The sequence below is a fragment of the Pogoniulus pusillus genome, chromosome 3 (assembly GCF_015220805.1).
Source record: "Pogoniulus pusillus isolate bPogPus1 chromosome 3, bPogPus1.pri, whole genome shotgun sequence".
Taxonomy (NCBI): domain Eukaryota; kingdom Metazoa; phylum Chordata; class Aves; order Piciformes; family Lybiidae; genus Pogoniulus; species Pogoniulus pusillus.
The window spans coordinates 2,335,691-2,361,409 of NC_087266.1; the positions used below are offsets into that span (position 1 = coordinate 2,335,691).

A 25,719-nucleotide genomic window follows, 5' to 3' on the forward strand; every position below is an offset into this window, starting at 1 on the left:
TTAGCAGCTTTGTAGGACAAGGAGCATGCCTTCAAACCCTGAGAAAGTTCACACTCAACACTCCACCACTGAGGTCTATGATGCCCAGTGGGTGAAATTTGCTCCTGAACAGAAGGAAGGCATTAGAGCGTAAGAGGTCCAGCAGCCTCCTGCTGGGCACACTGAGCACCAGAGAGCTGCCTGAAGGCTTGTTGTGGGTCACAGGAGGGTCCCAGCACACCTCCTGCAGATGAGACGTGAAAGCAAAGCTGAGCCCACGTAGGTTTGCACTGCTGGCCAGGAATGCTTTGCTTCCACCTCTCAGGGATCAGGGGAAACAAACAGGCTAAGTGTGTGCTTGTGAGCGAGTGCTCCTGGCAAACGGCTCAGGCATGGTGCAGCAGACAGGGAATGCTTGTTTCTAGCAAAGCAAGGGGATAGAGACAGACACAGAAGCACAGTGGCACTCAAGCAGGCAAAAACAGACCACAGGAAGGAGCTGGATTAGAAGGAGCAGCTCCTCTACTAGGACAGGCTTAGAGAATTGGGGCTGTTCAGCCTAGAGCAGGGAGACCTCACTGCAGCCTACAGGAAGGATGGTGAGGGGCTCTAGCAGGGAGCGCAGGGAGAGGACAGTGGGCAACAGTTCTGGACTCAGACAAAGCCACATTTAGATTCTTTACAGCAAAGGCAGTGAGGCACTGGGAAAAAGGCTGCCAAGAGAGGATGTGGACACCCCATCCCTGGAAACACTCACAGCCAGGGTGCACAAGCTGATCTGTTGAAAGCAACCTGCCCACGGCAGGGGGGTTGAAAGTAGCTGGTGTTTAAAGACCCTTCCAACCCAAACCATTCTATGATTACATGAAAGTGTTCTCCTTGGCTCAGGCAGTTCATACCTGGATTTCAGGAACAATAGGACCTTTCTCCGAGCAGGAACTTGCAAAAGCTGTCAGTGGAGATGGGGAGACCACAGGGTTAGGCCGGGCAAAGTTGCTGAGGTCACAGCTTGGGATCTCGTTCTCCTCGTGCCTCATCACTATGGTTTCCATCACGAAGAAGCGATCCCAGGGCAGCCACAAAGTGTGCTCCTGGGTGATGAAGGGAGCCCTCTCAAAGTGCAGGATGATGGAGATGCCACCAATGGTAACGAGATCGAAGCTGGTTGAGGAGATGGAACACAAAGTTAGTGCGAGCATCACCCTGTCTGTTTGCCACAGCTCCCCAGCAAGCACCCCCTGAACAGTAACTGCAGGCAATGCCATCAGCCACAGCTTACAAGCCTAAAACCTGCAGCACAAAGAAGCTTTAGCTGAGTAAGAGCAAGTGGCAGAGAATCATAGAATCAAGCAGGTTGGAAGAGAGCTCCAAGCTCAGCCAGTCCAACCTAGCACCCAGCCCTGCCCAACCAACCAGACCATGGCACTAAGTGCCCCAGCCAGGCTTGGCTTAGAATCATAGAATCAAGCAGGTTGGAAGAGAGTTCCAAGCTCATCCAGTCCAGCCCAGCACCCAGCCCTGCCCAACCAACCAGACCATGGCACTAAGTGCCTCATCCAGGCTTGGCTTCAACACCTCCAGGGACGGTGACTCCACCACCTCCCTGGGCAGCCCATTCCAATGCCAATCACTCTCTCTGTGAAGAACTTCCTCCTAACATCCAGCCTAGACCTGTCCTGCCACAACTTGAGACTGTGTTCCCTTGTTCTGTTGCCTCATCCAGTGTGCTAGTTTGAGCCTAGCTGGGATGTTCCAGTGAGAGGAACTAGATGCTAGGCTGTGGAAAGCAAACAGTGGTGATGTCTGCTGCACTGTGCTAGTTTGAGCCTAGCTGGGATGTTCCAGTGAGAGGAACTAGATGCTAGGCTGGGAAAAGCAAACAGTGGTGATGTCTGCTGCACTGTGCTAGTTTGAGCCTAGCTGGGATGTTCCAGTGAGAGGAACTAGATGCTAGGCTGGGAAAAGCAAACAGTGGTGATGTCTGCTGCACTGTGCTAGTTTGAGCCTAGCTGGGATGTTCCAGTGAGAGGAACTAGATGCTAGGTTGTGGAAAGCAAACAGTGGTGATGTCTGCTGCACTGTGCTAGTTTGAGCCTAGCTGGGGTATTGCAGTGAGAGGAACTAGATGCTAAGCTGGGAAAAGCAAACAGTGGTGATGTCTGCTGCACTCACAGGCTTGCTGAGGTGGATAAAAACAAGAACATAAACATATATAACACAGTTGCTCTTTGGCTCTGGCTGCAGGCACTTCTCTCCCTAACCTGCTAACTAATCCTTCTGCTTCCTAACTCCCCTGGCTGATCCTCCAAACTCCCCTTGAGCATAAGCAAAGTCTGGGGTAAGGTAGAGGGGTAGGAAGAAGGTGGAAGGGTGGTTGGGAGCCCCTCCTGGAGACTCAGGGTTCTGGGAGGGCTGCTGTGCTTCTGTGTTACTTTGCTGTATATATACTGTAAATATCTGCTGGTCTCTTGTGCTAAGCTGCAAATAGAAAGCTCCATTCTTTTAATCTCCAGCTGCTGAGTCTAGTCTGGGTGACTTTCTTAAGGGTGTGTGGGGGGGCAGGCAACAGCCAAACCATCACATCCAGCCTTTGCTTGAACACCTCCAGGGAGGGATGGTGACTCCACCACCTCCCTGGGCAGAAGCACAAACTCAGCTTCTGTGCATGTTGTCCTCATGTACACTAAAACCATTCCCATCCCTTGTTTTGAGGCAGATGCCTACTTCTGTTAGTGCTTTGCTAGCATCCTTTGGCCATACACACTCATATTTTCCTCTGCTCAAAACAACACCAACCAAAAGAAAAAAAAAAAGAAGTATTTATCACCCAAAACCACTGTCACAGATTGGATCCATTCACAGGATGAAATAAACTGTTTGGAAAGTGGTTTCTCTGAGACACCACCACATAAATTGTCTTGGCATCACTGCTAACCTAACGAGGACCTAATGTGACCCAGGGAACATATGGAGCCCACTAGAACACTGAGCCCAGTGTGCCAGACACAGGGAAGGGAGGGACATCATGCAGGCAGTCTCTGCACCACAGAACTCAGCACATGGTCTTGAGTCTTAATCACTTAGAGCAGGGAAGATACAACTTATTGCCTGTGGTGTGCAACTTCACCCAGTGCTGCTTTCAGCCAAGCAGCTTTTCTGCCTGTATTAGCACTGGATAACAGCACCAAGCCATTTGAGCTGTGTGCAAGGACAGCACAATCATAGAATCACAGAAGCAACAACCTTGGAAGAGAGCTCCAAGCTCATCCAGCTCAACCTAGCACCCAGCCCTGCCCAACCAACCAGACCATGGCACTAAGTGCCCCAGCCAGGCTTGGCTGCAACACCTCCAGCCACGGCCACTCCACCACCTCCCTGGGCAGCCCGTTCCAATGCCAATCACTCTCTCTGCCAGCAACTTCCTAACAACATCCAGCCTAGACCTGCCCTGCCACAGCTTCAGACTCTGTCCCCTTCTTCTCTTGCTGCTTGCCTGGCAGCAGAGCCCAACCCCACCTGGCTACAGCCTCCCTGCAGGCAGCTGCAGGCAGCAATGAGCTCTGCCCTGAGCCTCCTCTGCTGCAGGCTGCACACCCCCAGCTCCCTCAGCCTCTCCTCACAGGGCTGTGCTCCAGGTCCCTGACCATCTTCATCAGCCTTCTCCAAACACCTTCCAGCACCTCAACATCTCTCTCAAACTGGGGAGACAGCTGGACACAGCACTCAAGCTGTGGCCTGAGCAGTGCTGAGTACAGGAGAAGAAGAACCTCCCTTGTCCTACCTGATGGAGGAAAAGATGAATCCCCTGCAAGTACAGCTATTGTCACAGAGTTCTGGGCTGTGTTTTCTTACTTTTGTCTTTCAACTTCACTCCTCCTTGGAGATGGAGATTTTATGAAGTGCCACAGGATGTGTTTGCTATGTACAGACTACACAAAGAAGTGTCAACTGAGAAGGGGAGGGATCCCAGCACAACTGGAAGCTCTCTCTGTTTAGCTGGTGTGTTTTTTTTGTTCCTCAGTAGCTATTCAGTTGCAATGCCAAGTGTGTGTTTCAGGCAAAGAAAGATTTCTTATCCCTGCATCTCACTTTGATGCTTGGTGCTAGCATGTGACAGTCTCACACAGATATGAAGCTTGCTGGCTTCAGCAGAGCTGCTCCTGTGCTTAAGAGCCATGTGCTTAAGTGGTTCTCTATGCATGAGAACTAGGATCATAGAATCATAGAATCAAGCAGGTCGGAAGAGAGCTCCAAGCTCAGCCAGCCCAACCTAGCACTCAGCCCTGGCCAATCAACCAGACCATGGCACTAAGTGCCTCATCCAGGCTTGGCTTCAACACCTCCAGGGACAGTGACTCCACCACCTCCCTGGGCAGCCCATTCCAATGCCAATCACTCTCTCTGGGAAGAAGTTCCTGGATCTGAAAGCACTGCCAGCCCAAAGCCAGGCATCATGCACCTTGCAATTACAAGGTCAGAAAGAGCTTGGAAGAAAGCATTTGCAGTTGTGTCAATTAATTATGAGGTTTTCACATCAGTTGCAGAACTCCCAAAGGTGCAACAACAGCTATGAGCTACTCCTGAACAAGGATCCTGGGCAAACAAGCAGGCAGGAGAATCTTAATGTATATACAGATATATGCACTGGGCAGGCCACAGCTTGAGTGCTGTGTCCAGGTCTGGGCTCCTGAATTGCAGAGAGCTGCTGAGGTGCTGGAAGGTGTCCAGAGAAGGGTGGCAAGGCTGGGGAGGGGCCTGGAGCAGAGCCCTGTGAGGAGAGGCTGAGGGAGCTGGGGGTGTGCAGCCTGCAGCAGAGGAGGCTCAGGGCAGAGCTCATTGCTGCCTGCAGCTGCCTGCAGGGAGGCTGTAGCCAGGTGGGGTTGGGCTCTGCTGCCAGGCAAGCAGCAAGAGAAGAAGGGGACACAGCCTCAAGTTGTGCCAGGGGAGGTGGAACCAGGAGGTGGTTCTAGCTGCCAACAGCAGGCACCATGAGGGGAAGATGCCTGTGGCAGTGATGGCAGAGAACTCCTTCAGCTTCAAGAAGCTCCTGGAGCAGAGAAAGATCCATGAGCCTGAGGCTTCTGGAGGAGTTGCAACTTCCCTTGTTTATGAGAGGTCTAGGCTGGATGTTAGGAGGAAGTTGTTGGCAGGGAGAGTGATTGGCATTGGAATGGGCTGCCCAGGGAGGTGGTGGAGTTGCTGTGGCTGGAGGTGTTGCAACCAAGCCTGGCTGGGGCACTTAGTGCCATGGTCTGGTTGGTTGGGCAGGGCTGGGTGCTAGGTTGGGCTGGCTGAGCTTGGAGCTCTCTTCCAAGCTGGCTGATTCTGTGACTCCATAACTCTATGATACACACACATATTTTATGGTTGCTCTAAGAGCATTTAGTAGATATATAATTATGAGAAGAAAGTTATTCAAGAAAGAACCTTAAACCGAGCCCATGAGGAGCAGGGCTGGGGCTGGGGAGTGGAAAGCACTTCCAAAAGCTAAAGATGTGTTTATTCTACCACTCAAGTGAGGGCATGAGCTTCCCAGACCCATGGAGCTTGGCTTGCTGCAGCCTGAAGAGTCACTTGCAAGGACTGCCAGCAAAGCTGCACAGCATTTGTACTTTGATGGGAACATTTTTAACAGTCAATTAGCATTTGGCAAGCCCTTCAGCTAGGAGGGAGAAGCTTGCTCTGCATGAATCCAGGCACTGCAAGGAGGCAACAGGAGGAAAGAAGCAAACATCACAAATGATGCTTAACAAGTCTGCAGGCAAGTGGGAAGAGGTTTTATTTGGAAACACCTCCAGCTCACTCCTTGGCTTCACTGAGCTTAGAGCAAGGATGGTGGCCTGCTGGAGGGAAACAGCCTTGCCTCTCCTGCATCCCCAAAACCAGGATGCAGGAGGGAAAGCAGCAGGTCCACATCAGGCTCCAGCAGCTGTGAAAGCAGAGGCAGGCAGTATTTTTTAGCAGGCAGTGCTGCTAATGAGCCAGTTTTGCCAGAGTCACAGGGTGCAGCTTTGAAGTTACCTTGAGGAACTGAACAAATCCTTCCCCTGTGCTCAGCACTGCTGAGGCCACAGGCTGGAGTGCTGTGTCCAGCTGTGGGCTCCTCAATTCAAGAGAGCTGTTGAGGTGCTGGAAGGTGTTTAGAGAAGGGCAGCAAGGCTGGGGAGGGGCCTGGAGCACAGCCCTGTGAGGAGAGGCTGAGGGAGTTGGGGGTGTGCAGCCTGCAGCAGAGGAGGCTCAGGGCAGAGCTCATTGCTGTCTGCAGCTGCCTGCAGGGAGGCTGTAGCCAGGTGGGGTTGGGCTCTGCTGCCAGGCAAGCAGCAACAGAAGAAGGGGACACAGCCTAAAGTTGTGCCAGGGGAGGTGGAACCAGGAGGTGGTTCTAGCTGCCAACAGCAGGCACCATGAGGGGAAGATGCCTGTGGCAGTGATGGCAGAGAACTCCTTCAGCTTCAAGAAGCTCCTGGAGCAGGGAAAGACCCACGAGCTTGAGGCTTCTGGAGGAGTTGCAATTTCCCTTGTTTATGGGAGGTCTAGGCTGGATGTTTTTAGGAAGTTGTTGTCAGAGAGAGTGATTGGCATTGGAATGGGCTGCCCAGGGAGGTGGTGGAGTGGCTGTGGCTGGAGGTGTTGCAGCCAAGCCTGGCTGGGGCACTTAGTGCCATGGTCTGGTTGGTTGGGCAGGGCTGGGTGCTAGGTTGGGCTGGCTGAGCTTGGAGCTCTCTTCCAGCCTGCCTGATTCTATGATTCTGTGAAAAGTGAAAACCAAAGCCAAACAGAAAACCCAAGCTGAAAACACCTTCCTCCCAGCTCCCTTTAGTGAAACTGAATGAAGTAATAGCAAAAGTGTCTTGGGATGGAAAGAATGAGATAATTTTGTTTCTGGTTTTGCTGCTGCTCTCTAATGTCTTTTTTATCACTCTGGAAAGAAGCATCCTTGTTATACAGCCATACTGTTCTGGTTTTCTTAACAGACTCTAGAGGGACAGGCCAGAGGATGAAATCTTCTATTTATCCACAAACCAGATTAGGAAAAAGACACATTAAAAAAAGAAAAACAAAACCAAACCCACAGAAAAGTGTAACCTTTTCTCATCTCTTTGCTCTGAAAGTTCATAGAATCATAGAATCAAGCAGGTTGGAAGAGAGCTCCAAGATCATCCAGTCCAGCCTAGCACCCAGCCCTGGCCAATCAACCAGACCATGGCACTAAGTGCCCCAGCCAGGCTTGGCTTCAACACCTCCAGGGACAGCAACTCCACCACCTCCCTGGGCAGCCCATTCCATGTATTTAGTGTCTCTGAGAGAGCCATGCCAAAGCTACTGAATCTGATGACACTGAATAAAGACTTCCCTGTTGCTTCATAGAACCACAGAATCAACCAGGTTGGCAGAGAGCTCCAAGATCATCCAGTCCAACCTAGCACCCAGCCCTGCCCAACCAACCAGACCATGGCACTAAGTGCCTCAGCCAGGCTTTGCTCAAACAGACACTGAATAAAGACTTTCCTGATGCTTCATAGAATCAAGCAGGTTGGAATAGAACTCAGGATCATTCAGTCCAACCTAGCACCCAGCCCTGCCCAACCAACCAGACCATGGCACTAAGTGCCCCAGCCAGGCTTTGTTTCAACATCTCTAGGGATGGCAACTCCACCACCTCCCTGGGCAGGAGCACCAAGTCTCTACCATCATGGGATGATGAGGACTTGTAGGCTTTATAAATTAGCAATTTCAGCAAATTCAAAGCCTTCTTTCAAATTGTGGTTTCATAGCATAATAGAATGGTTTAGGTTGGAAGTGACCTCAAAGTTCATCTAGCTCCAACTCCCTGCCATAGGCAGGGACACCTCCCACTAAAACAAGATCTGTCTGGATGTGTTCCTGTGTGATCTGATCTAGGTGATCCTGCTCTGGCAGAGGGGTTTGACTGGATGAGCTTTTGAGGTCCCTTCCAGCCCCCTGACATTCTGTGATCCCCTAGGATGGTGCACTGCTACGGCCTGGGAGTACAGGTAGGCTGCTGCTGTAGTGCTGGGGGAGCTACTTGCTTAAGAGCATCACTTCCTTAAACTGAAGTGACTCAATCACGTGAGAACTGCCCTGTGAAGAAGCTGATGAGGAGAAAGCCATGCTCCTTTCAGAAAATCACTGCAAACCATCACAACACATAACAAACTGTAAGAGCAGTAATTCTTTGCCTGATTTGACAAGAGCTTTGCAAATAGCATTTAATAAACGACACAACAATCAGTAAGGAAGGCAAGTAAGTGTTATCTCCCTTCCACAGGCTGGTTGGCTGGCCAAGGAAGAGAGGCAGCTAGTGCTACCTGCTAAATCAGCAGCAAAGCTAGGATTAGAAGTGAGGGATGTGTCTGCTCAGCAGGTTTGCTGATGACACCAAGCTGGGAGGCTTGGCTGATCCAGCTGCAGGCTGTGCTGCCATCCAGAGAGCCCTGGGCAGACAGAGCTGGGCACAGAGGAACCAGATGAGGTTCAGCAAGGACAAGTGCAGAGTCCTGCATCTGGGGAGGGATATTAAACTGCAGCAGTCCAGGCTGGGAGGTGACTGCTGGAGAGCAGCCCCAAGGAGAGGGAGCTGAGAGTGCTGGTGGAGAACATCCATGGCACAGCAATGTGCCCTGGGGGCCAGGAGGCCAATGGGGTCCTGGGGTGTATTAAGCAGAGTGTGTGCAGCAGAGCAAGGGAGGTTCTCCTCTGCCTCTACTCTGCCCTGCTGAGACCTCATCTTGAGTACTGCCTTCAGTTTTGGGCTCCCCAGTTGCAGAGGGACAGGGATCTGCTGGAGAGGGTCCAGCAGAGGGCCAGGAGGATGATGAGGGGAATGGAGGGCACTGCCTGGTGAGGAGAGGCTGAGGGCCCTGGGGCTGCTTAGTCTGGAGATGACAGAGAGGATTTAATCAATGTTTATAAGTATCTGAGGGCTGGGGGTCAGGAGGGGGGGAACAGGCTCTGCTCACTGCTCCCTGGCACAGGACAAGCAGCAATGGATGGAAGCTGCAGCACAGGAGGTTCCAGCTCAACACAAGGGGGAACTTCTTGCCTGGAAGGGTCCCAGAGCCTGGCACAGGCTGCCCAGAGAGGCTGTGGAGTCTCCTTCTCTGGAGCCTTTCCAGGCCTGTGTAGATGTGTTCCTCTGTGATCTGTGCTAGATTGTGTGCCCTGATCTGGCAGGGGGGTTAGACTGGATGCTCTCCTTGGGTCCCTTCCAACCCCTAACCTCCTCTGATCCTGGGATCCTGTGATGTCTGACACCATTTTCTGCCCTGACTATTTGAGTCTGAATGCTCTTAAGGTAATTTTTCAGAAGCCTTCAGCACTGGAGGAAGATGTTGGCTTTCCCTTGCCCATTTATTACCTCCAGAGCACACAGATGCACTGCTGTGCTCCCTCATTTGAGAAGACACCTGCACATATGCCTCAGCCAGTCTTGGAAGGTATTTCTATGATCCTGGAGACTGAACACTGCAGCTGGACAATTTGCTGCACACTGGACATGCACAAGGTTGCTGTAGAAGCAGACTGCTTTGAGAGGAAGGTGAAGAAGCTGAGATCAAAAGAGCTGACACCACACAGTTTGAGGTTAGGATGAGCATCCCAGCTTCAGGATGAATGCCACTTGGTCACAGATTCCCTGTTCTCAGACAGCTGATCTCTGTCATTCCTATCACTTGGAGCTGGAGTATCTGTTGGGGGCTGAGTCAGCAAACTGTGGCACTAAGCTCCTTGAAACCAATTGAGGTTCTGGAGGCTGGCAGCTGGCCCTGAGCAACCAGCAGTCAACTAAAGATTGGTGGAGCATAATGATGCTCCAGCTGCATTGCCTTCTGCCCTTGGTCCTCTGCTTGGCTGGAGGTTGGGAAGGACATGATGTGGAAGGAGCCAGTCACTAGTGGTGTGCCCCGGGGTCAGTGCTGGGCCCAACCCTGATCAATAGCTTTATTGATGCTCTGGATGAAGGAACTGAGTCCAGCATCAGTAACCTTGCAGATGACACCAAGCTAGGAGCAGCTGTGGAGCTGCTGGGGGATAGGAGAGCCCTGCAGAGGGACCTGGCCAGGCTGGATGGGTGGGCAGAGGCCAAGGGGATGAGACTGAACAAGGCCAAGTGCAGGGTTCTACACTTTGGCCACAACAACCCCAAGCAGCACTAGAGGCTGGGGCCAGAGTGGCTGAGAGCAGGCAGGCAGAAAGGGAGCTGGGGGTGCTGGCAGAGAGGAGCTGAAGCTGAGGCAGCAGTGCCCAGGTGGGCAGCAGAGCCAATGGCATCCTGGGCTGGCTCAGGAGCAGTGTGGGCAGCAGGACAAGGGAGGTTCTTGTGCCCCTGTGCTCAGCACTGCTCAGGCCACCCCTGGAGTGCTGTGTCCAGTTGTGGGCTCCTCATTGCTGCCTGCAGCTGCCTGCAGGGAGGCTGTAGCCAGGTGGGGTTGGGCTCTGCTGCCAGGCAAGCAGCAACAGAACAAGGGGACAGAGTCTGAAGCTGTGGCAGGGCAGGTCTAGGCTGGCTGTTGTTAGGAAGTTCCTGGCAGAGAGAGTGATTGGCATTGGAATGGGCTGCCCAGGGAGGTGGTGGAGTGGCTGTGCCTGGAGGTGTTGCAGCCAAGCCTGGCTGGGGCACTTAGTGCCATGGTCTGGTTGGTTGGGCAGGGCTGGGTGCTAGGTTGGGCTGGCTGAGCTTGGAGCTCTCTTCCAAGCAGGCTGATTCTATGATTCTCTGACTTGAACTGTTAGTAGGTTTATTGCAGGGGTTGCCTATCACCACACAGGAAGGGGAAATAAACAGTCAAATGTCACAAAAGTCTTAGGATGGGATAGCAGCACTCAGCTCCATGCTCTGCCCCTGTGTAGCTCACTGCTGCCTAGAGTGTGCAGCTGAGGATAAAGCCCCAGAGGATGGAACCACAGAGCCACTGCAAAGCAGGGAGGTTGTCCCTTACTCAAAGGATTTGCAACTTAAATGAAAGATTTCTCACAGTGGCTGGGTGCTGTACCTATGACAAGGAAGCAGCTGGAAAAGGGTTATGGCAGGCATTACTGCACAGCAGTTCATAGAATGCCAGGGGCTAGCAGGGACCTGGAAAGCCCATCTGACCCAACCCCCCTGCAAGAGCAGGATCACCCAGAGCAGACCACACTGGAACACATCCAGATGCTTCCTGTCTATCTCCAGAGAGGGAGACTCCACAACCTCCCTGAGCAGCTGGTTCCAGTGCTCTGTCACCCTCACACTGAAAAACTTCTTCCTCAGCTTCACATGAAAACTCCTATGCCTCAACTTCCACACATTGCCCCTTGTCCTGTCCCTGGGCATCACACAACAGAGCCAGCCTCCAGCCTCCTGGTACTCACCCCTAACATCATTATAAACATGAATGAGGTCACCCCTTAGTCTCCTCTCCCAGCAGCACAGCCCCAGCTCCCTCAGGCTCTCCTCATGAGGAAGATGTTCCATTTCCTTCATCATTTCTGTGCCTCTTCCTTAACCATTTTTGTGACCCTGGGCAGCCTGATCTAATCGGAGGTGTCCCTGCTCACTGCAGGAGAGCTGAACAAGAGAGCCTTTGAAGATCTCTTCTGACCAATGCAATCTCTGAGCCTGTTCTAACAGCCATGTCATCCAAGAGAGGGCTTCCTAAGCCACCATCAGTGCTCTGTCAGCTTCTCTGGCCAAGGCAAACCACTAATGAAAGCCATGGATTGGAGAGCTTTTTGCTATGGAGCAAAGCTGGAGATGGGTGGGTTCAGACTGGATGTGAGGAGGAAGTTGTTGAGCAGGAGAGTGGTGAGAGGCTGGACTGGGTTGCCCAGGGAGGTGGTTGAGGCCCCATGGCTGGAGGTGTTTGAGGCCAGGCTGGCTGAGGCTGTGTGCAGCCTGCTCTAGGGTAGGGTGTCCCTGGACATGGCAGGGAGGGCCAACCAGATGTGGGGCTGCATCAGGAGAAGTGTGGCCAGCAGGGCCAGGGAGGGGATTCTCTCCCTCTGCTCTGCTCTGCTGAGACCCCACCTGGAGTCCTGCATCCAGCTCTGGAGCCCCTGGGACAAGAGGGCTGTGGAGATGCTGGAGAGTGTCCAGAGCAGGGCCAGGAGGATGCTGAGAGGCTGCAGCAGCTCTGCTGTGAGCACAGACTGAAAGAGTTGGGGCTGTGCAGGCTGGAGCAGAGGAGGCTCCCAGGGGACCTTCTTGTGGCCTTCCAGCATCTGAAGGGGGCTACAAATAAGCTGGGGAGGGACTTCTGAGGCTGTCAGGGAGTGTCGGGAGTGGGGGGAATGGAAGCAAAGGTGGAGGTGTGGAGAGTGAGGCTGGAGGTGAGGAGGAAGTTGCTGAGCAGGAGAGTGGTGAGAGGCTGGACTGGGTTGCCCAGGGAGGTGGTTGAGGCCCCATGGCTGGAGGTGTTTGAGGCCAGGCTGGCTGAGGCTGTGTGCAGCCTGCTCTAGGGTAGGGTGTCCCTGGGCATGGCAGGGGGTTGGAACTGGCTGCTCCTTGTGGTCCCTTCCAACCCTGAGTGATTCTATGATTCCAGATGCCAAAACCCTACAAATCCTCTCTGCAATGTTGGTTGTTAGTAGTCAAGACACAGAGCATGTGCAGCTGGAACCCCTTGTGTTTCATTTTTGTTCTGAAAAGAAAGGAGCCAATTAGCCCTGACAGGCAAAAGATAAGAAAGACTTCCCCAATTTGCAAAGCTTTTGTCTTGGCTGAGCAGGACTGCTCAGATTTTAAGCACGTGTGTCTCTGCCACAACTGTAACCTTAGTGACTTCTTCCCAGTCATTAGCATGAATTAGTAGGAGTAGAGCTGTTGGGAGCAGGAGGCATCTTTTCTTCACATGCATGGGCACTCAATGCCCATTTGCTGGATAAAGACTCTAGGTGCTGTCACAAAGTTAATATTATCAGCTAATAAATATTGGATCAGAATAATGCAGCTGCAAGGGACCCACAACAATCATCCAGTCCAACTACCTGACCACTTTCAGAGCTGACCAAAAGCTAAAGCATGTTACAGGCACTGTCCAAGTGCCTCTTAAACACTGGCAGGCTTGAGGGCATTGATCACATAGAATCATAATCATGGAATCAAGCAGGTTGGAAGAGAGCTCCAAGCTCAGCCAGCCCAACCTAGCACCCAGCCCTGCCCAACCAACCAGACCATGGCACTAAGTGCCCCAGCCAGGCTTGGCTGCAACACCTCCAGCCACGGCCACTCCACCACCTCCCTGGGCAGCCCATTCCAGTGCCAATCACTCTCTCTGCCAGGAACTTCCTCCTCACATCCAGCCCTGCCACAACTTGAGACTGTGCCCCCTTCTGCTGCTGGGTGCCTGGCAGCAGAGCCCAACCCCACCTGGCTACAGCCTCCCTGCAGGCAGCTGCAGGCAGCAATCAGCTCTGCCCTGAGCCTCCTCTGCTGCAGGCTGCACACCCCCAGCTCCCTCAGCCTCTCCTCACAGGGCTCTGCTCCAGGCCCCTCCCCAGCCTTGCTGCCCTGCTCCAAACACCTTCCAGCATCTCAACAGCTCTCTGCAATTCAGGAGCCCACAACTGGACACAGCACTCCAGGGGTGGCCTGAGCAGTGCTGAGCACAGGGGCACAAGAACCTCCCTTGTCCTGCTGCCCACACTGCTCCTGAGCCAGCCCAGGATGCCATTGGCTCTGCTGCCCACCTGGGCACTGCTGCCTCAGCTTCAGCTCCTCTTTGCCAGCACCCCCAGGGCCCTCTCTGCCTGGCTGCTCTCAGCCACTCTTTCCCCAGCCAACTACCTGACCAGTCCAACTACCTGACCAAAAGTTAAAGCCCAAGTGCCTCTTAAACACTGGCAGGCTTGGGGCATTGCTCACCTCTCTAGGAAGTCTGTTCCAGTGTTTCATCACCCTCTCAGTAAAAAATGCTTCTTAATGTCCCATCTAAACCTCTTCCAGTGTAGCTTTCAGCCATTCCCATGTGCCTTACCACTGGCTACAAGGGAGTAGGGATCAGCACCTTTCTCTCCACGTTTTCCTCTCAAGAAGCTGCAGAAAGTAATGAGGTTGCCTCTTAGCTTTCTTTTTGTCCAAATTAGCCAAGCCTCTTAGTCACTCCTCACAGGATACTTCTTCCAGCCTTTCCCCACCTTTGTTGCCCTCCTCTGGATGCATTCAGGCACCTTCACACCCTTAAACTGAAGACAGTTCTGAAGGTGAGGCCAGCACTGAGCACAGTGGGATGAGCCTCTCTGTTGAGCAGCTGGTCCCCCTGTGTCCAATGCACTCCAGGATGTGGGTTGGGCTCTTGGCTGCCAGGACACTTTGCTGGCTCACCCTGAGCCTGCTGTCAACCAGTAACCAAAGACTCCTTTCTGCAGGGCTGCTTTCCAGCCAGACCTCTCCCAGTTCATACTTGTGTCCAGCATTGCTCTATGTTAGAGCCTAGCATTGGGCTTGCTACGTTTCACCCCATTAAACACTGCCCAATGGTGAAGAGTTTGGAGCACAGGTCTTAAGAGGAGGTGCTGAGGGAACTGAGATTGAGGTTCTCAGGTTGAAGAGAAGACCTCCTCATGCTCTACAACTGCCTGCAAGGAGGCTGTGGAGAGGTGACAGGATAGAAGTCCTATCTATCTAGAGAGGATGAGAGGAAATGGGCTCGAGTTGCACTCAGGGAGGTCTAGGCTGGATGTTAGATGAAACTTCTTCACTGAAAGGGTTCTCAAACATTGTAACAGGCTGCCCAGGGAGGTGGCAGAGTCAATATCTGTGGGGGTACTTAGAAGACTCGGAGATGTGGTGCCTGGAAGTATTTAAGGCCAGGCTGGATGAAGCTGTGGGCAGCCTGCTCTAGGGTAGGGTGTCCCTGCCCATGGCAGAGGGGTTGGAACTGGCTGCCCCTTGTGGTCCCTTCCAACCCTGACTGATTCTATGATGGACATGGTTTAGCACCAGGCTTGGTAGTTAGACAGCAGCTGGACTGGATGACCTGAAAGATCTTTTCAAACCAAAACTACTTGAAGACCAATTCATCCAGATCCCTCTGCAAGGCCTCTTGTCCCTTGAGACAGTCAACAGTACCTCCCAAATTGGTGTCACCAGGGAATTTGCTAATGGTGCACTCAACTCCTGCATCCAGAGCAGTGACCTGAGCAACACTGTGTCTGAGGAACACTGCTGGTGCCCACTCATCAGCCAGGTGCAGTCCCATAACAACCAACAATGCAGCAACATCATCAAAAGGCATCAGCAATAAAGGTGCTCTTGGAAGGAGTTCCTGTATAGTGCAGCTTAAATCCTGCACAGACATCCTACCTGCCATCCTGTCTGCTGATTGTATATCCAAAAAGAGGGTTGTTGGCAAAGCTGATGTTGACTCCAACGAGAGGGGTCCCATCTGCTGTCATCACCTGGCCTCGAATCACACACGCGTGTCTGCAAGGGAGAGAGGAAGGGTGAGGAAGAGCAAAGCTGTGGGCAAATGCAGTTGTTGGGGTTTGTTCCCCTATACAGCTGGGGATGGGAATTCCTATGAATCAGGAAGCCCCAAACTTTGAGTCCTGGAAAGCTGGGACCCATATTGTGTGTCTTGATGGTGTGATGATCATAGAATCAAACAGGCTGGAAAAGAGCTCCAAGCTCAGCCAGCCAAACCTAGCACCCAGCCCTGCCCAACCAACCAGACCATAGCACTAAGTGCCCCAGCCAGGCTCTGCTTGAACATCTCCAGGCACAGCCACTCCACCACCTCCCTGGGCAGCCCATTCCAATGCCAATCACTCTCTCTGCCAGCAACTTCCTAACAACATCCAGCCTAGACCTGCCCTGCCACAGCTTCAGACTCTGTCCCCTTCTTCTCTTGCTGCTTGCCTGGCAGCAGAGCCCAACCCCACCTGGCTACAGCCTCCCTGCAGGCAGCTGCAGGCAGCAATCAGCTCTGCCCTGAGCCTCCTCTGCTGCAGGCTGCACCCCCCCAGCTCCCTCAGCCTCTCCTCACAGGGCTCTGCTCCAGGCCCCTCCCCAGCCTTGCTGCCCTGCTCCAAACACCTTCCAGCACCTCAACATCTCTCTGCAATTCAGGAGCCCACAACTGGACACAGCACTCCAGGGGTGGCCTCAACAGGGGAAGAAGAACCTCCCTTGTCCTGCTGCCCACACTGCTCCTGAGCCAGCCCAGGATGCCATTGGCTCTGCTGCCCACCTGGGCACTGCTGCCTCAGCTTCAGCTAAAGACTTTCTTAGGAGTTGTTTAAGAACATTCAACACTTAAAATGAGGTTCACCTTTATCCTACTCTCAAAAAGCAACTCCTTCAGCACATACTTCTCTAACCATGGGCTTCTGTAGGATTCACATCATCACACTGCAATTTGCTATGACCACCTGAGCTTCACTGTATCTTGACAACATTGCCCTAACTGAAGGCAAGGTGAACTCAAAGAGAAACCTACCAAGCACTTCATCGCCATATTCAATCACAGAACCAGTCAGGGCTGGAAGGGTGCACAAGGAGCAGCCAGTTCCAACCCCCCTGCCATGCCCAGGGACACCCTACCCTAGAGCAGGCTGCACACAGCCTCAGCCAGCCTGGCCTCAAACACCTCCAGCCATGGGGCCTCAACCACCTCCCTGGGCAACCCAGTCCAGCCTCTCACCACTCTCCTGCTCAACAACTTCCTCACCTCCAGTCTCACTTCCTCCTCACCTCCAGCTTTGCTCCATCCCCCCCACTCCTGGCAATCCCTGACAGCCTCAAAAGTCCCTCCCCAGCTTATTTGGAGCCCTCTTCAGATGCTGGAAGGCCACAAGAAGGTCCCCTGGGAGCCTTCTCTGCTCCAGACAGAAGGCACAAAGGTCCTAGAAGCATCCTGACCAAAGCTTGACAGCTCATTTCTTCCACACTTGAAAAAACCATGGCAGATAATTTGCTAGATTCAGGAAGCTTCCCTGTGAGCTGCTCAGGAAACTGAGCATGGTGACAGGGTTATCTTGGAAGTCTCTTCCAACCTGGTTGATTCTATGATTGGCTTTTTCTTCCTGTCTATTTCCTTCCCCCACGTTTGGAAGGTTGATGTACTTTAAAGGCTACATCACTTCCAATTGCTCTGTGCTCTGTAACATGCTCTTTTATCTTCACTTTGTTCTGTTTTCTCCATTCTTTCCTGATGTCTCTCTTTAAGTACTTGATAATCACATGGAGGTGTCATGCAATCAGCCTCTGTAACACACAACTCCTGGTTCTGGAGTTAGTAACTGGTTCAGAGCCCACCAACAGAACAAGGGGACACAGCTTCAAGCTGTGGCAGGGCAGGTCTGGGCTGGATGTTAGGAGGAAGTTGCTGGCAGAGAGAGTGATTGGCATTGGAATGGGCTGCCCAGGGAGGTGGTGGAGTGGCCGTGGCTGGAGGTGTTGCAGCCAAGCCTGGCTGGGGCACTTAGTGCCATGGTCTGGTTGATTGGATGGGGCTGGGTGCTAGGTTGGACTGGATGAGCTTGGAGGTCTCTTCCAACCTGCTTGATTCTATGACTCTATGATTCTAAGCAGCTTGTCAGCAAGTCCAGCTGCCATCCAGCACCCTCCTGAGGACTACACCAAGAAAGACATTCCCACAAGGGGACACCTTCCCCAAACCACAACGACCCAAAGACGCTGGAGCGACAAATGTGCAGGCAGTCAAAAGCAGGAAGGCTGCAAACTGGAACAAAACCCAAGCCCAGACTCTGCTTCATTTGAGTTTCAAATCTCTTTCCCCCAGGTGATGAAATGTGCCCCCACTTGGGAAAGGTAGTTAATACAGTGTGTTGGAAGCAGCTGGCTCCTCTAGCGTCGCCGTGTCCTTTCTGGAGGCAAGATCAACTCCCCACCAGGCACAGAGCCCCCCCAGGAACCTGGTTCTGCTCCTTCAGAAGACCTTGGTCCACATGCAATTATGCTACAAACAAGTTAAGTGGTGCTGCTAAGGTGTTCAGCTCTGCTAGAAGGTCTCCTCAGATATTTACATACAATTACCTCTCATGATGTGATGGTTTGGGTGTTACCTGCCCCCCCCTCCCCCAGCACTTAAGTAAAATCACCCAGACTAGACTCAGCTGAGCTGGAAATGAAAGAATGAAGCTTTCTGTTTCCAGCTGAGCACAAGATACAAGCAGGTATTTGCAATCTCTGCAGCTATGGACAGAAATAGACAAGGTAAAGGTAACACAGAAACACAGCAGCCCTCCCAGAACCCTGAGTCTCCAGGAGGGGCTCCCAACCACCCTGCCACCTTCTTCCCACCCCTCTACCTTATCCCAGACTTTGCTTATGTTCAAGGGGAGTTTGGAGGATCAGCCAGGGGGGTTAGGAAGCAGAAGGATTAGTTAGCAGGTTAGGGAGAGAAGTGCCTGCAGCCAGAGCCAAAGAGCAACTGTGTTATATATGTTTATGTTCTTGTTTTTATCCACCTCAGCAAGCCTGTGAGTGCAGCAGACATCACCACTGTTTGCTTTTCACAGCCTGCAATCTAGTTCCTCTTACTGGAACATCCCAGCTAGGCTCAAACTAGCACAGTGCAGCAGACATCACCACTGTTTGCTTTTCACAGCCTGCAATCTAGTTCCTCTTACTGGAACATCCCTCCAGGCATGGCAATTCCACCACCTCCCTGGGCAGCCCATTCCAGTGCCAATCACTCTCTCTACCAGGAACTTCCTCCTCACATCCAGCCTGAACCTCCCCTGGCACAACTTGAGACTGTGTCCCCTTGTTCTGTTGCTGCTTGCCTGGCAGCAGAGCCCAACCCCACCTGGCTACAGCCTGCAGGCAGCTGCAGGCAGCAATGAGCTCTGCCCTGAGCCTCCTCTGCTGCAGGCTGCACCCCCCCAGCTCCCTCAGCCTCTCCTCACAGGGCTGTGCTCCAGGCCCCTCCCCAGCCTTGCTGCCCTGCTCCAAACACCTTCCAGCACCTCAACAGCTCTCTTGAATTGATGAACAGGTTGCTCAAGGCCTTATTCAACCTGGCACTGAACACCTTCAGGGAGGGAGCAGCCACAACCTCCCTGGGCAACCTGTGTCAGTGTCTCACCACTCTCACTGCAAAGAACTTCCTCCTAACATCTAGTTTGAATCTCTCCTCTGCCAGTTTAAACCCTTGCCCTGTCATTACAAGACCTTGTCAGTAGTCCCTCCCCAGCCTTCCTGTAGGTCCCCTTCAGATACTGGAAGGCCACTACAAGGTCTCCTGGAAGTCTTCCTTTCTCCAGGCTGATCTGCCAAGCAGTCTGGCCACTGCTGCAGAGAGATGCCACTTCTGCCATCCAAAACATCTTAGCTCTCTTTGCCTCACAGACTCTCTCATTTTGCATTCTAAGATGTCTCAGTTGAGCTATAATAGGAAGGTGGATGGATAAGAGATGCAGGAGTGCTGCTCAGCAAGCAGGAAATAAAGAAGGAAAGACACTAATGCAAGCCTGTGAAATAATAAAAGTGGCTCCAACTGCAATATTTAAGTGAAAGGATTTTAGAACAGAGTTCTGTAGGAAATGCAACACATCATAAAGTTGAGCTGTGTTTTACTGCAAACTTTTCAGGAAGAATCCTTTCATACACAATCTGCTTGACTAAGCAATGTCTTAGATGTTGAGGATGCTCTCTTTTACCTCAGTACAGCTACAGAAACAGGCTCACTCTTCATGCAAGATCTCAACAAATAGAATCATGTTCCTATTTTTTTTTAAGGTCTGTAAAATCCAAGTCAAGCATCTGGGTCAAGGCAATGCCAAGCACCAATGCAGGCTGGGCAGTGAGTGGCTGGAGAGCAGCCCTGAGGAGAGGGACTTGGGGGTGCTGCTGGAGGAGAAGCTCAGCAGGAGCCAGCAGTGTGCACTTGCAGCCCAGAAAGCCAAGCAGAGCCTGGGCTGCAGCAGCAGCAGTGTGGCCAGCAGGGCCAGGGAGGGGATTCTCCCCCTCTGCTCTGCTCTGCTGAGACCCCAGCTGGAGTCCTGCATGCAGCTCTGGAGCCCCTGGGACAAGAGGGCTGTGGAGATGCTGGAGAGTGTCCAGAGCAGGGCCAGGAGGATGCTGAGAGGCTGCAGCAGCTCTGCTGTGAGCACAGCCTGAAAGAGTTGGGGCTGTGCAGGCTGGAGCAGAGGAGGCTCCCAGGGGACCTTCTTGTGGCCTTCCAGCATCTGAAGGGGGCTCCAAAAAAGCTGGGGAGGGACTTTGGAGGCTGTGAGGGAGTGGCAGGAGTGGGGGGGATAGAGCAAAGGTGGAGGTGGGGAGAGTGAGGCTGGAGGTGAGGAGGAAGTTGTTGAGCAGGAGAGTGGTGAGAGGCTGGAATGGGTTGCCCAGGGAGGTGGTTGAGGCCCCATGGCTGGAGGTGTTTGAGGCCAGGCTGGCTGAGGCTGTGTGCAGCCTGCTCTAGGGTAGGGTGTCCCTGGGCATGGCAGGGGGGTTGGCACTTGCTGCTCCTTGTGGTCCCTTCCAGCCCTGACTGACTCCATGATTCAATGATTCAGTAGTTCCTAAGGTGCAGGACAATCTTTCCACCTAATACTGAGTTATGCTCATTTGATAATTTTCCAGAGGTGACCCCAGAACCATTATTTCTATGAGAGGTAAAGACTTTATGGTGCAATAACTTTCAGCAATGAATAATGAATTCACATCAAGTCTCCCCCCCCAAAAAAAAAAGTCTGCAGGATTTACCAGTTCTGGATTTTGATACTATTTTATATCAGGCATATATTTTGTGAGCTGTGGCCACATTCAGCTCTGCAGAATGCCCCAAAGAGAAGGAATTGCTTCCATTGAACTGGAGGCACCATGGAAGCAGAACTGAGCAGAACAGCAGGAGAAATACACTATTTCCATGTTGAGTCCAAAGTGAAGTCTCCTTCTGATTGTCTTAGAGAAAGTTCTTTAACTACTTACAAGCTGTCTGATAGCTTTGCAATCCCAGGCTCACAGGATGTCAGGGGTTGGAAGGGACCCAAGGAGATCATCCAGTCCAACCCCCCTGCCAGAGCAGGACAATCCTATCTAACACAGATCACACAGGAACACATCCAGACAGGCCTTGAAAGGCTCCAGAGAAGGAGACTCCACAGCCTCTCTGGGCAGCCTGTGCCAGGGCTCTGGGACCCTTCCAGCAAAGAAGTTCCCCCTTGTGTTCAGCTGGAACCTCCTGTGCTGCAGTCTCCATCCATTCATCCTTGTCCTATCCCAGGGAGCAGTGAGCAGAGCCTGTCCCCCCTCTCCTGGCAGCCCTCAGATACTTACAAACATTTATCAGATTCCCTCTCAGTCTTCTCTTCTCCAGACTAAGCAGCCCCAGGGCCCTCAGCCTCTCCTCAGCAGGCAGTGCCCTCCAGTCCCCTCATCATCCTCCTAGCCCTCTGCTGGACCCTCTCCAGCAGATCCCTGTCCCTCTGCAACTGGGAAGCCCAAAACTGAAGGCAGTATTCAAGATGAGGTCTCAGCAGGGCAGAGCAGAAGGGGAGGAGAACCTCCCTTGATCCAACCCCTTCTGCAGGGGCATCCTCAATCAGATCAGATTGCCCAGAACCTTGCTGAGCCTCACCTTGAATATGTCAACTGCCTCCCTGGGCAACATGTTCAAGTGTTCTGCTACCCTCGTAGCAAAGGACTTGTTCCTAAACTACCCTCATAGCAAAGGACTTGTTCCTAAACTACCCTCACAGTAAAGAACTTGTTCCTCCACTGCCCTCATAGCAAAGGACTTGTTCCTAAACTACCCTCATAGTAAAGAACTTGTTCCTAAACTACCCTCACAGTAAAGAACTTGTTCCTCCACTGCCCTCATAGCAAAGGACTTGTTCCTAAACTACCCTCATAGTAAAGAACTTGTTCCTAAACTACCCTCACAGTAAAGAACTTGTTCCTCCACTGCCCTCATAGCAAAGGACTTGTTCCTAAACTACCCTCATAGTAAAGAACTTGTTCCTAAACTACCCTCACAGTAAAGAACTCGTTCCTCCACTGCCCTCATAGCAAAGGACTTGTTCCTAAACTACTCTCATAGTAAAGAACTTGTTCCTAAACTACCCTCATAGTAAAGAACTTGTTCCTAAACTACCTTCATGGTAAAGAACTTGTTCCTAAACTACCCTCATAGTAAAGAACTTGTTCCTAAACTACCCTCATGGTAAGAACTTGTTCCTAAACTATCCTCATGGTAAAGAACTTGTTCCTAAACTATCCTCATAGTAAAGAACTTGATCCTCCACTACCCTCATGGTAAAGAACTTGTTCCTAAACTACCCTCATTGTAAAGAACTTGTTCCTCCACTACCCTCATGGTAAAGAACTTGTTCCTCCACTACCCTCATGGTAAAGAACTTGTTCCTAAACTATCCTCATTGCAAAGAACTTGTTCCTAAACTACCCTCATAGTAAAGAACTTGTTCCTAAACTACCCTCACAGTAAAGAACTTGTTCCTAAACTACCCTCATTGCAAAGAACTTGTTCCTCAGCTACCCTCATGCTACAGCTGTGAGGCAGCAACTAGCTGAGGGCAGAGAATTCCACCTCTCTGCAGAGTAAACATGTTAGAGCCTCACATGAGAATCATTACACCACTGAGTGGGTATTTAATTTGAGGAAGCCTTAAGCAGTAATGAACTAATCAAATCTCTCCATTGAACAGGAGGAGTAGTTTCTGGTAGTGTCATTAAAGTGGATGCAGCTACTGACTCAGCTCTGTCTTATCACTCCAGACACGTCCACCAGCAAGTGATGTGAAGCAATGGGCATGGGGGCTGCTGTTTATCAAGAGGAATGGACCTTGAGTATTGAATGAATACTAATCAAATATCTACAACTCCAGAGTCAAGAGAATGCATCAGCATCTACACATCAGTTTAGGCTCCTGAAACCAAACAGGTCAGCATGTGTGTAATCTGTGAGGCACTTAACTCATTAGGAGCTTTGGTTTTCTGCTTGGGAGCTTTAAAAGGATGAGTTTTGCTTTCTGCACACTGCAAGGTACAGGTATCATGCCCGAGCCCTTTTAATCCCAGGTACTGGCTGGTGCAGCATTTCAATCAGCTGCCTTTCCTGATCCTGGAAGCATGCCCAAATCACAACAGGGAGACTCTCAAAGAGGTTCAAACTCCAGAGCTGGTGCTTAGTAATAAGCATGCAATGGGTTTTAGTATCTGTTACAAATTGCACTCCAGCTTCTCTAATGTCAGCACAGGACTTCCTTCTACTCACACTTGTGAAAGGAGGACACAATTTCTACTGTCATTTACAATTACATTATGATTAGTACTCAGCAGGTCACCTCTCCTGTGAGGACAGACTGAAGGAGTTGAGGCTGTTTAGTATGGAGAAGAGGAGGCTCCTATGACAAGAGGGCTGTGGAGATGCTGGAGAGTGTCCAGAGCAGGGCCAGGAGGATGCTGAGAGGCTGCAGCAGCTCTGCTGTGAGCACAGCCTGAAAGAGTTGGGGCTGTGCAGGCTGGAGCAGAGGAAGCTCCCAGGGGACCTTCTTGTGGCCTTCCAGCATCTGAAGGGGGCTGCAAAAAAGCTGGGGAGGGACTTTTGAGGGTGTGAGGGAGTGTCAGGAGTGGGGGGAATGGAGCAAAGATGGAGGTGTGGAGAGTGAGGCTGGAGGTGAGGAGGAAGTTGTTGAGCAGGAGAGTGGTGAGAGGCTGGAGTGGGTTGCCCAGGGAGGTGTTTGAGGCCCCATGGCTGGAGGTGTTTGAGGCCAGGCTGGCTGAGGCTGTGTGCAGCCTGCTCTAGGGTAGGGTGTCCCTGGGCATGGCAGGGGGGTTGGCACTGGCTGCTCCTTGTGCTCCCTTCCAACCCTGACTGATTCTGTGATTCTAAGCCAAGAGAAGTGATTCTCCCCCTCTACTCTGCTCTAGTGAGACCCCACCTGCAGTGCAGTGCTGTGCTGGCATCCTCAGCACAAGCAAAGCCACAGACCTGTGGGAGCAGGTCCAGAGGAGGCTGCAAAGATGATGAGAAGGTTGGAACACCTCTGCTATGAGGACATGCTGAGAGAGTTGGGATTGCTCAGATGGAAGAAAAAAAGGCTTTGGGGGACACTTCACAGTGGCCTTCTGGTACTTAAAGAGAACCTATGAGAGAGTGAGACAGCCTTTTAGCAGGGCCTGCTGTGACAAGACAAGAGATGATGATTTTAAACCAAAAGAGGGAGGATCTAGACTAGATAGTTGGAAAAGTTCTGTCACCATGAGGGTGGTGAAGCACTGGTCCAAGCTGCCCAGAGAAATGGTAGATGCTCTATCCTTGGAAACACTCCAGGTCAAGTTGGCCAGGGCTCTGAACAACCTGATCAAGTTGAGCTGTTCCTGCTCACTGCAAAGGAGGTGGACTAGATGACCCTTAAAGGTCCCTTCCCACCCAAAATAGTCTATGATGCTATGATTCCACTGTTATGAAACAAAACCCAGCATGGATAGGAACTTTGCTTTCATAGAGAGCTGTTGGGAGAAATCACAGGATCACAGGGTGTCAGGGGTTGGAAGAGACCCAAGGAGATCAGAGCAGGACCTGCCAGAGCAGGACCACACAATCTAGCTCAGGTCACAGAGGAACACATCCAGACAGGCCTGGAAAGGCTACAGAGAAGGAGACTCCACAACCTCTCTGGGCAGCCTGTGCCAGAGGGTTGATGGCTCTAAACTACAGCAGGGGAGATTCAGACTACATATGAAGAAGACATTTTTGACACTGAAACACTGGCACAGATTGCCCAAAGAGGTTGGACAGGTCAGGCTGGACAGGGCTTTGAGCAGCCTGATCTAATTAAAGATGTCCCTTCTCATTGCAGAGGGCTTGGATTAGATGACTTTTAAAGGTCCTTTCCAACACAGAACTGTTCTATTACCTACAGGCAAGAAGTTCCCCCTTGTGCTGAGCTGGAACCTCCTGTGCTGCAGCTTCCATCCACTGCTGCTTGTCCTGTCCCAGGGAGCAGTGAGCAGAGCCTGTCCCCCCCTCCTGATCCCCAGCCCTCAGATGCTTATAAACATGTATCAAGTCCCTTCTAAGTCTTCTCTTCTCCAGACTAAGCAGCCCCAGGGCCCTCAGCCTCTCCTCACCAGGCAGTGCCCTCCAGTCCCCTCATCACCCTCCTTGCCCTCCGCTGGACCCTCTCCAGCATATCCCTGTCCCTCTGCAACTGGGGAGCCCAAAGCTGAACAGAGTATTCAAGATGAGGTCTCAGCAGGTCAGAGCAGAGGTGGAGGAGAACCTCCCTTGATCTGCTGCACACACTCTGCCTAACACACCCCAGGATGCCATTGGCCTTCTTGGCCAGCAGGGCACATTGGTGTGCCATGGGGAACTCACAAACTGGAAGTAAGCAGCTGCATATGTTGCATTAGCAATTCAAAACTCACTTCAAGCTGAAGTAACTCCATACTCTACAGATTTAAAATCAAACTAAACAAAAGCAAACACAGAAAATATCTATCATTATATGACCTGTACACTGAAAAGCTCAGTTTCAAAACTATGTTTTCAAGCACTTAAAAGGAATAATCACCCAAATAAAAAACACCAACTCTTGGACAGCTCCTTGTTATTCCCCCCAGATTTCAAAAAGTGGTGATTTGTGGCTAAAAGTAGGTCATTCAAGTAGGAAGGAATGAAATCAGAATGATGTGTTTGGAAGTTAGGGATGCTGGGAAGGAGAGGGTTTGATCTTTGCCATTGGAATGGGCTGCCCAGGGAGGTGGTGGAGTCGCTGTGCCTGGAGGTGTTGAAGCAAAGCCTGGAT

General features: G+C 51.8%; 1 protein-coding gene across 8 annotated transcripts in view; it reads right to left on the reverse strand.

Annotated features, from left to right (window-relative positions):
* The window catches only part of TENM4 (teneurin transmembrane protein 4), a 704,151-nt gene that overhangs the window by 85,431 nt on the left and 593,001 nt on the right, over positions 1 to 25,719 (reverse strand). For all 8 annotated transcript variants that reach the window (XM_064168972.1, XM_064168982.1, XM_064168953.1 and 5 more), the window contains 2 exons: positions 15,281 to 15,400; positions 879 to 1,140 (listed from right to left, as the gene is read on the reverse strand). In XM_064168972.1, coding sequence (XP_064025042.1) covers positions 879 to 1,140; positions 15,281 to 15,400 — 382 coding nt within the window. The remainder of the gene's footprint in view (positions 1 to 878; positions 1,141 to 15,280; positions 15,401 to 25,719) is intronic.